At 38.5% G+C, this 11,699-nt stretch overlaps 1 protein-coding gene across 1 annotated transcript; it reads left to right on the forward strand.

The window, feature by feature from the left end:
• The first annotated feature begins 345 nt into the window (after positions 1 to 345).
• LOC149185975 (uncharacterized) lies at positions 346 to 1,290 on the forward strand. Its single transcript, XM_089409193.1, has one exon. It carries the CDS (start codon positions 346 to 348, stop codon positions 1,288 to 1,290), a length of 945 nt encoding a protein of 314 aa, XP_089265319.1.
• Positions 1,291 to 11,699: the final 10,409 nt, after the last annotated feature.

The raw sequence follows: 11,699 nt of genomic DNA on the forward strand, positions 1-11,699 counted from the left end.
TCGAGATCGAGAAATGCAAAATTTAATGCGTGAGATTATCAGAAAGAAAGAAAAAAATAATTTACACCATATATTCGTTTCAGACATTCAAACCCCAGAACCACGGCCAGTGCAACACCGGTCCACACATTCGCATAAGACATTCAACCCCCAGAATCACGGCCAGCCAGTGCAACACCGGTCCACACAAATTTTCCGTCGCCGTTGAACCTCATATACGAAGAACTGATAGTATAACTAATTTACTAAAAGACATGGTATTTTCTGTATTCAGGTTTTTGTGATCTAACATTTATCTGCAATGAGAAAGGCGCTCTGGTAAAGACTTACAAATCAAATTGTATCATGTTACAGGAATCGGTGGTAGCAGAGATATCCCTCGATATTCTTGATACTCTTCAACCACAAATGCAGCTGCATCACACTCTACCTCCTGCTGCTGCTTTTGAGGCTTATAACTATACGCACAACGTGGTTCTTGAAATGTGTTCGTCTAGCGAGTCGTCGGGTGAGCTACATCCAGAGAATGGCAGCAGCAGGAGGGAACTTATGATGCAGTTGTCTGACGATGAGGAGATATCTAATTCGTATAGGGAACCTGGGTGTGTGCCATTCATGTGGGAAGTACAACCCGGGATTCCCAAAGCCCCGCAGACAGAACCAGATTTAGGGTATGGTGGGGACCAGTCCTCGCTACCTCCTCTTAAATTGCCTCCAAGTGCTTCTTATGCTCCTGCTATTTTACCGTCTACCAACTCTTCTGGTTTTGCATCATCAACTCACCCAAAGAAGAACATGGGGCGCTGCTTCAGCTGGAAATTCCCTTATCCATCCACACAACCGAATATTGTGTGCAATGGGCCTGTGCAAGGAGCAAATATTAATGGCTACAATGGAGACGACGAGGAGGATTTGAAGGAAGAATGGTCTTCTGTGAGCACCTTAAAGCTCTCTGAAAGTCCGAGACCATCATCAGTAATCGCAGAAGCTAATAGTCCTGCTCTTCTCAGCCCGTCCTTGGACGAATCTCATTACACGATGCCTTCGGGTACTGCAAGGAGCGCGTGCACAATGTTACTTTGGGCCGCATTTCCTTGCAAATGTATGTTCCTACCATGGTTGAGACAGAAGGGAAAGAAGAAGCAGAAGCAACCTGAATGGGCAACTGGATATCAAAGTCGCGAAGGCGAGAAAATAATTTCTGCTTTTGATGGTCTACGCTCTAAACATGATAATGAAGGCTTCTCAGCCCGTTCGACCGACCAGTGCCCTCAGGAAGAAAGGCAGTAAATCCGAAAGGTGGAACAGAAATTGCTGTGAATCCAACCACATACGTTAAAAGGGAAGCTTACCATATAAAAAGTATCGGTACTGACGGGTTATATTCTATGCACCAAAATTTCTGTCAATGAGTTGCTTTGTGCGTGAAAGCTTGGCATTGTTATTATTATCATTTACGCGTGGATTTTCCATGGGAAATGTTTGGGTTTTACCCGGTCTCCTGTAGTGTTGTCTCAATGGTTTTGCTTAATAAAAGTATGTCAATGTTATTGTTTTGCCTTTGGTTTATTCGATGTTGGAAATAGTAAGTTACTTTGATAGGTATGCAATTTGATATTTATGTAATTTTTGCAGAGTACTGTGAATTAGTTTGAGTTTAGTTTATATTGGGAAAAGTTTAATTTAGTATGAGTTTGTGAAGTGTGGTTAATTAGAAGAAAGATAAATTTCTAATTAGTGTGAGTTAAGTGTAATTAGTTGAAAGAAAATAAGTTTAGTTAGTAAGTGGTTTTTAGAAAAAATTTATTGATTTATTGTAATGTGTGTAAAAGATATAGATTTAGAATTTTATGAATAGAAATTTATTTTGTGTGTACATTTGTTTCTTTTTTTTCTTTTCCATCAAATTGGTATTAAAGTCGAGATCGGCATCCAAAAGAAGCCACAGTGTGTGTGAGAAATAATTTTTTTAAAGCGACCTCATAACTCAATAGAGGTGTTACTAATGCGGTCCTTTGTCCCCATGCTAGATTAGCTTGGCTGAAAAGGTTTTTGATTGGTGTAGCATGGATCTACTACCACCTCCTACGTTTACTAGTTAATTTTTTTATTTTTGGGTTGTCATAATGAAAACTTTTCTTTGATGCAAAGAGTTAATTAAGTATTGGTCTAATAACCCATATGATGAAATATGTGATGCTTTACTATTGGATTTTCTAAAACGGGCATTGGATGAGAAGTTTTTGTGAAAAGTAGAAAAAACTACATCTTCCATGCAAGCATGGAAGATCCTCAAAGCAAATTTTTGTATAAAGGAAAGTGGCATGCAACAATAAGTTGTGTCACAATCTGTTGAAGAATCAATAGAGAAGTTAGGCACATATCTGAGAGTAGATGAACAAGACTCTAGGAGGACAACAAAGCTTGGAGAATCCCACGCAAAGGTGGATGATGGCCATGATGTCTGTAAAAGTGAAACCCATTATACAGAAATGCATATGGATGAAGAAGGCGCAACAAAGATTGCAGAGAGAGAAGTTGAAGCCTCTGTGTATGAAGAACGTATAAATGGTCAAGAACTCCACTGTAAATTGGTTGGTGAAGATGATGGTGAATCCCATTGTGACGAGACACATGTGGATGATCACTGCAAAGGGATATGTGAATTGGTGAATCCAACAATAACTAATGAGTTTAGTGAAGTAGAAATTGTTAATGAGCACATGCATGCTCGAATATCCTAGCATAGGGCAGATGAATATTATATTAATGACACTTGTGATATATTTTGTGAAATAGGGATTGATCGTGGCAATATGGTAAGTTCCATGTTTGATGAATAATTAAATATTGGAGTTGTCATTGTAGTAGCAATTTATGAAGCAAAAGTTGGAACTGCACATGAAGCAATGTGTGATTTAGCAGTCGCTGATGATCAAGAAGAGGATAAACTAACTCAAGAGTTTTGATGAGAATATCCGTTAATGACATAATAGTGGAATATAGTCTCCATGAAGTTGAAGAGGCAGAGAAAGAAGGAGAAGAGGAAGAGAAGAAAAATCTCATTGTATAGCATAATGAAGATGTTTTTAACATTGTTTTTGAATAACAGTGTGGTCCTTACCCATGGATGGGTCATTGTAATGTGTGTGAAAGTAAGAGCTACATCTGAGACTTAGGCTAGCAGGCATGTTTAAGTGATGATTGAGTCAATTTTTATTGTAAGCCTAGCAGACATAGTTGAGTCATGTTTGAGTTATGTTGAGTCATATGGTCGTAATTAAGGGGGGGCATTGGAAATAGTAAATTATTCCCATATGCATGATGCATGGAGAGTCAGTGTGAGTTAGTTCAAGTTCATTCTATATTTAGAAAGGTCTAATTTAGTGTAAGTTTGTCAAGTGTGAGTTAGCGGAGAAAAGGCAAGTCTAGTTAGAGATTGCATGATTCCATATTTAGTAAGTGTGGTCCTTATATACCCATGGATGGGTCATTGTAATGTTTCGTGAAAGCAAGAGCTACAACTCTATAGATGTAGATGAGAAGTTTTATGAATAGAAATTTATTTTGTGTGCATATTTGTTTCCTCCTCTTCCTTTCTATCATTCAAGTGAAATATTCGAATAAACATGAGCCACTACTTCAGTTGGAAACTCTCTTATTGATCCCCACATCTGATTGTTGTCTACAATGGGTTTGTGCAAGGAGAAAACATTAATGGATACGATGGAGACCACAATGAGGATTCAAAAGAAGAATGGTGTTCTGTGTGCACTTTAAAGCTCCCTAAAAGTCCCAGACCATCACCGGTAATTGCACTAGCTAATAGTCCTACTTGACTCAACCCCTCCTTCGATGATTCTCATTTCACAATTCCCTTGGGTATTGTAAGGAGCGCATGCACAATGTTACCTTGGGTTGTATTTCCTTGTAAGTGTATGTTCCTACCATGGTTGAAACATAAGGGAAAGAAGAAGTAAAAGAAACCTAAATGGGAAATTGGGTATCAAGGCCATGAAGACTCAAAAATAATTTGTGCTTCTAATGGTTTAAACATGATACTATAGGATTTTCAGCGTGTTCGACTGACCAATGCCCTTGAGGAAAAATGTAGTAAATTTGAAAGCTAGAATAGGAATTGTTGTGAATCCAACCAGATATAGTGAAAGATAAACTTACCATATAAAAAGGATTTGTCCATGTGGATTATATTCTATTGTACCAAAAAATTATATCAATGAGTTCTTATTTAGTAAAGACACTTATTTCCATACTTTCTCTTCTCATTAAGGTGATGGGTTTTTCTTTTTGTTGGGTGTTGTTTCAAAAGATAAGGAACTTATTTCATCACTCTATATTTTTTGTTTTTCTTTATATTGAGTATTGGTTTTACTTAATGTTATTATTAAAATTAATATTCTTTTGGTTGGGTTTTTGGTCTCATAGTTTCATTGGTCAACTTGTTGGAATTATGTTCCTTCTTCCTCTAGATCTTCAAGGTTTTTTTCCTCCCCTCTCCTTCTTATCCTCCTCTACTCTTCTCTCTAATATCTTTCCTTCTTGTAATTTGAGGATTTGTAAGGAGAAGATACCGCTAGTATTTCTTAACAGGGAATCATATAGTATTATACAATAATGTACATCACACATATAGAGAAGAGTTGAAAGAGAACAAAAGTATTGAGAAGAATAACAATATGCATTTCATTAGAATACCACATTGAAAACCAATAATCCAACTATTCTTTGTTATATGGATATGCATATTTATACTCAAGATTTAATTACAAGTAGTTGCAACTATCTAACCACTCGAGTCGGTTGACTCCACTAAGTGATCGATTGAATTACATATTCAATTGACTAGTCCATTATTCTTTTACTTGGTTGATCGTTGAGTCTACTCGACATAGTTGACTAAACATTAAAAATATCCCAATCTCAAATATGTGATATCCCCAACCCAGGTTTTCCTCATAAAAATGCCATGTAAATGTTTTTACAAAATATATTAAAATGGGTTGAGTCTAAGGGACATAGATTTCAGAGCTGAGGAGGTGGCTGGTTTAGGATGTGTAAGGTTTCCTTATAGAGGAAATATGAACTATTTTAAACAACTATTAAAGGATGGTTGGTACATATTTTTAATAAAACTGGTTCTTGAATTAAATGGGCTGCAAAGAGAAGCAAGAGGACCATGTTATCGTGGAGGGCATATAAGGTAGCAAGGATAGGAGAGTAAATGCCAGAGCAGAAAGGTAAATAGTAGAGAAAAGAGAGGATTTGACCTCATACAGGGAAATACCATTCCCTCATTCACTCATGTAGGAAGGCAACATTTTGAGCAACATTCTACAAATAACAACGCCGAGTAGAAGAGAAAAGCAAGGATTGCTAAATAGAATAGAAGAAAAAAGGAAACATTTCAGTTGGCATGATTAGCTTGAATATGGTCTCACCTTGGTGAGGAGCAATGCCTCTCAAGTCCCTGTAAAGCTAGAGAGTGGATATGGTTTTCTTTGGATTCCATTGATGGTGTGGGTGGAGGATTATGTCCTTGGATTCTTAGAGGGTGGGTCCCTAAAGCCTTTCTTGTTGCAATTGTGTAGGGGGGCTATTGATCTGAAATCACTTATGAATGATCTTAGTTAATTAATGTAGGTATTACAGACTCATGCGCTGAGATATGCCTATGTTATTTTAAGCAACGACTCGATAAGATTGTGAAATACACAGGCATTGGAAAATAGTAAGAGAAACACAACAAGCAAATGCGAAACACAAAAATTTAATAAGGAGTTCACCCAATCCTCCTGGGCTACGTCTCCTGGTCCAACTTTCAATGGTGGCCTTTTCTATTGTGTCTTTAAACAGAGTTTTTACAATGAGGAGCTCAATTTGAGTCTCCTGTAACAGATGATGCTCAGTAGGGTGGTACTTGGATTCCCCAAGCCACTAGAGTACATAGACTCCCCCTTACCAAGTCTCGACATCAATTGGTCTTAATGGGATGAGTCCAATTTGGTACTCAATTCCTGATAGATATTCTCACAGGGATTGTTCGAACCTCTCAAGCCCTTCTCGGTTATGTCTGCTCGATGCTGCCTTAGCCTTGCAAGTCAGCTCGACTTCTCTGTTCTCTGCTTCTTGCTTCACTCTCTATTCTGTCCCCCCTTCGTTCTTTGTCTATTCATGGCTTAAAGCTAATCCGTCCCTTGACTGTTTTCTTTCTCTTCCGGCTCTTCGGATCACCTGCCTCTGTCCGCTGGAATTCCCTGCTTCTATGTCATCGCCAGTGTGTAACATTTCACAGAGAGGTGGCCACTTGTCTCCTTACGAACTGGGCACTAAATTTTCCTCGAACAGTCATTATTTTGGTTATTTTGCGAAACGATTCATCCGCCAGCTCATCGTTCATGTCGGACAACAAATTTCATATGCCTTAGCCTATTCTTCTGTCAAATCCTGTCTCCCATCAGGTGTAATCTCCGCCGTTGATCTGGAGCCTCCAGATCCTACGGTCATCGCTTTTATCGCATGGGTGAGCTGATCGACCATTGCCCTGCGATGAGAGCAGTTTTCTCTCTCATCCGTAGGACACACGTCATTCAGTGTATGGCATCGCTTGGTCCTCTGCCAAACCTGCTTACCACCCAAAATGCCTCTGATATTCTGCCAGTTTTGAGCACGGGACCCGCCTTCTAAAGTTTCGGGTACTTCCGCATGGTTTTATCTGTTTTTCACATGACCAGGTGCTGAGGATTTTCCTTCTCTGAGTTTTTTATCCTGCGATACGTGATTTGTGCCAATCGCGTATCAGAAACGGCCTCTGTTTTCTGATCTGGACTCCCTATTTTCTAGTTTGTGCCACTGCGCAGTCTCCATGGGCCAACGAGCGCACTTTGACCGAGGGTCCTCATTGTTCTATGCTGGCTAAAACTGCCACTTTTCTAGAGGTCCTTCTTGATAGCTCGTTGTTCACAAGATTTTGGAGTTTGACATAATTTGAAATAGTCATAGAACTCTGATAACTTTCAAGGATCCCATTCAGCTCACGGCCTTCCCACTGAAAAATCTTTTGGACCACCAAAAGTTGGTTTTCAAGCATCGACTAAGTGAGGATACAACTTTCTCACCTGTCCAATCTCTATCCATTTTGCACTGCTTGGCTTTGAACCCCTGAGCCCAATTCTGAGGTAGTCAACATCTCCCATGAGCGTCGTTCTCACCTTCCTGTCCAGAACTGTGTCTTCCTGCAATTCATTAAGATATTCAGGTAGCAGGTCATCAATATAAGGCAATTAACTCTCTTCTTTAGGATCTTCAATTAACGAAGGTTCAAATAGTCTCAAGCTATCTGCATTTACGACTGAGTAGATGTGCATGTAAGCTGGTAGATCAAGGCGAAAAGCATTCTCCCCAATTTTCTCAAGGATCCTGAAAGGTCCATACCTTATTGGTTTCAGCTTTTTACCTTCACCTTGCATCTTGTCCTTGCTGATATACAGCCAGACTTGATCACCAACCTAGAAACTATGCTCCATCTGATGCTTGTCATGCCTTGCCTTGTATTTGGCCTGGCTCTTTTCCAGCTGTTCCTGTACTGCCTGATGGATCTCTTGGATTTTTTCAATGAACCTAGTTTCCTTGTCCACATCATTGTGTCCCTCAACTATTGTGTCCTTACTAAAGAAAATATCTAAGGGAGACCTTGGTGTGAAACCAAAACAGGTCTCAAAAGGAGATCTCTGTGTGGAAGAATGTTTGGCTCAGTTGTGAGCATGATGCACATAACACAAATGTTCATCCCAAAGCTTAGGATGCTTACTGCAATATCCCTTGAGTAACTGGATCACTGTCCTGTTGACTACTTCTGTCTGGCCATTGGTTTGTGGATGGAAAACTATGCTTTTCTTCAGTTTGGTGTCCATCAGTTCCCACAGACTTGACCAAAACTTTCCCACAAATCAGGTGTCTCGATCAGATATAATGGAAGTGGGTAACCCAAAATGAACCCATTCATGTTGAAAGAACAGTTTTGCAGTTTGTTCAGCTGTAATCTGTTTATTACAAGGTATCAAAATACACATTTTGTTGAACCTATACACAACAACATACAAATAATCATGACCTTTCCTTGATTTAGGGAGTCCTCCAACAAAGTCCATGGAAACACTTTCCCAAGGATGAGGAGGAACTGGTAATGGAGTGCACAAGCCTAGTTTTGTATTGCTGGGCTTGCTTTTAGCACACATAGTACACCCTCTTACATATCTAGAAACTGTATCATTCAATTTTGGCTAATAAAAAAATCTTTGCAGCTATGCAACTGTTTTAATTACCCCAAAGTGACCTGATATTAGAGAAGTGTGTGCTTCTCGAATTATCTTTACTCTTTCAGTTTGTGGAATGCATAGCTTCCCACAATGATATAAGAGTTGGTCCTTAATATGATAATCTAATTCTTCTACTCGTTTTCCTTGACTCAAAGTTGCATATACATCTCTAAAGTCTATATCTTGAGCATATTGTTTAATGTAGCTCTCATGTAACAACAAATTATGCTTAAGTATGGTAGATGCATTTATAATGGGTCTAGATAGCATATCTACAACTTTATTGTGTATGCCCTTTTTATATCTAATGACTAAATGAAACTATTGTAGAAAACCCATCCATCTATAGTGTCTTGATTGCTGCAACTTAGTTTGGGAGTGTAGATATTGAAGTGGTTGATGATCAGTATGTATAACTATTTCTTTTCCCATTATGTGATGTTTCCACTTTTTCACACTCTGTACTAATGCATATAATTCTTTATCATATGTGGGATAGTTAACTACTGCAGAATTAAATGTCTCATAATGATAACATATGGGTTTATTGTGCTGTATCAACATTTCTCCCATGGCATAGTCACTGGCATCTGTTTGGATCTCAAATGGTCTTTGAAGATCACGCAGTGTTAGTATTGGTGTTGTACTAATCTTTTCTTTCAAGGTGTCGAAGGCTTTCTGCTGTTTGCCTCCCCACTGAAACTCCTTGTTCAATCCTGTTAAAGCATGTAAGGGAGCTGCAATTAAGGAAAAGTTAGAAATGAAATTTCTCCAATATTGTGTTGCTCCTAAGAAGCTCCTAACTTCTATAGCAGATATGGGTTTAGGCCAATTTACAGTGACTGCCACCTTAGAGGGATCTATCTTCAATTCACCACCCCCTACTATATGTCCCAAATAATTCAAAGATGTTTTGCCAAATTCACATTTTGAGAGTTTAACATAAAGTTTTTCTCTTTTCAAAACATCTAGTGTCTGCTTAACATGCTTTAAATGTTCTTCCCATTTTTTGCTAAATATCAGAACGTCGTCTAGATATACAATAACAAAATCATCAAGAAAAGGTCTGAGTACATCATTCATTATTCTCATGAAAGTAGCAGGAGCATTAGTTAAGCCAAAAGGCATAACTAGCCACTCATGCAATCCCTGCTTTGTCTTGAAAGCAGTCTTCCATGCATCTTGTTCTACAACTCTGACCTAATGATATCCACTATGCAAGTCTAACTTGGAAAAATAAACATCTTCTTTCAATTCATATAATAGATCATCTATGCAAGGAAGGGATAACGATTTTTAATTGTTATCTTATTCAGTGCTCGATAATCAATGCACATTCTCCACGAGCCATCTTTCTTTCTCACCAAAACGATTGGTGACCCACATGGTGATGTGCTAGGTCTGATGAACCCCTTCTCGAGCAACTCCTACACCTGCTTCTTGATTTCTACATTCTCTAAAGTGGACAACCTGTACATTCCAATGTTAGCCAATGGAGCATCCTGTTGCAAATTAATTTCATGCACTATTTCCTTTTTGGGTGGCAGACCTTTAGGTTCTTGAAACAAGATATCATACTCTGAAACATTTTTTTCTAAATCAGCTTGTTGTTTAGCATCACAACCCTCAAATACATTGGTTTTATCAAGTTTCTTTTCCTTTACAACCATCAGTAAGAATTGTTTGCGTGAATTTATAATTCATTTCATCTGCCCTGAGTTTATGAGAGTGTAGAAATTCTTGAGCTTATGAGCTCTTACAAAGTATTCGATTCCATCTTTAATGAGTAGATACTTGTTCTCAGCTCTATAGAAAATAGTTTTTCTTTCATACAAGTAAGGACTTCCTAAAACAATTCCACATATATCCAGAGGAATTATGTCTAACTCAACCTCATCTACAAATGCTGATCCAAAAGAAAACTTGAGTTTGATTGTCTAGTCACTTGTAGTCGTGCTTTATCACTTAACCATCCTAATGGGTATGGTTTCTTGTGAGGTGTAGTTAGTAACCCCAACTTCTTTACAATTGCTTCAGAAATTAAATTTACTTGTGAGCCACTATCAAACAAAGTATCAATCTTTTGATGTTTGGAAATAACTCGAATATGGAAAAGCTCATGTCTTTTTCTCTCATTTTCTTCATCAATACTAGATTGTGTAGAATTACCAGTAGATGCTTCAGAATTCTTACCTTTTATACCTGTGGCTGCAATGGTTTCTTCATCTCCTGAGTCTGACCCCAAATCTTTCTGAATAGCTGCAGTAGTCTTCTTCTTCTTGCCCTCGAACGTCTTAGGTCTCAGCTCCGGATGCAGAATCCAATAGTGCTCATCATCATGCCCATCCTTCTTAATGAGTGCATGAAGACTTGTTTTTCTGTGCAATGTTGGCCTTCCTTGCTTTCCATATCTATTTTCTTTTCTCCTTATTCTTGCTTGTAGTGGGTTGGGATGATCCCCCAACTTCTGGGTTTCGATTCTTTCCTCTACCTTCTAGATGCGTAGCTTGAACAAATACCTCATCTATACTAGTGGGATTAAACATGAGGATAGTGTGCCTCATGTAGCTGTGTAGCCCACCGATGTACTTCAATAGAGTCTCAGGTGAGTCTAATGATATTCCTAGAGTCAAAGATCTCTTCCTAAATTCTTGGGTGTAACCTTGTACACTTTGCCCTTTCAATTGTCGAAGAGTTTTCTAGCTCATCATGGCTTGCTGCATGTAGGCTAGTGGATAGAACTACTTTTTGATTGCAGAAACAAATTCACTCTAGACAGAAAGAGTCTTACCATGTCTCTTCATGTCAGCTTGGGTCCTGCCTTCCCACCAAACCAAGGCAATGCCTCCAAGGCTTAGGCTGGCCAGCTGAATCTTACTCTTGTCTGAATCAATACTCTGCACTCTGCAATAAACATCAATTTGTCTAATCTAATTTTCCAACTTTTTTACATTCAATTCTGCATCATATATTGGTAAATCAAATTTAACATCTAGTTTAATCAAAGATGTATTCTTTTTATGTTCAGGGATATTAGGAGGTGAGAGAAAGCTTTCTTCTTTCCCTTTTCCTTTTGAGTGGTCATGGAGGAGAGACTCTTCTTCTCCTTTAACTTGTTTGGAGCCTGATGAATCTTCATCTTTATGTTTTCTAAAGTCCTTATACATTTCCTCTACCGTGGTCCTTATGGCTAGGAAACTATTTATAAATTGAGGGTCTGGCCCCACAGAACCTTCCTCTGACATTGTCTTCTGAGGATAGACTCTTCCAATTTTAGGATTAGTTTCGACCAACTCTCCTTCTCCTAATTTGAGCTTTGATCTAGTTAGCATTCAAGAGCTAAATCCAACACAAGCTTGTCTA

Source organism: Pinus tabuliformis, chromosome 3_1 (genome assembly GCF_031772625.1).
Source record: "Pinus tabuliformis cultivar Carrire ecotype Pingquan chromosome 3_1, CPIR1, whole genome shotgun sequence".
Classification (NCBI taxonomy): Eukaryota; Viridiplantae; Streptophyta; class Pinopsida; order Pinales; family Pinaceae; genus Pinus; species Pinus tabuliformis.

What these genes read in the sequence shown, in the direction of transcription:
- LOC149185975 (XM_089409193.1), top strand. Translation starts at nt 346, where the DNA reads ATGTTACAGGAATCGGTGGTAGCAGAGATATCCCTCGATATTCTTGAT.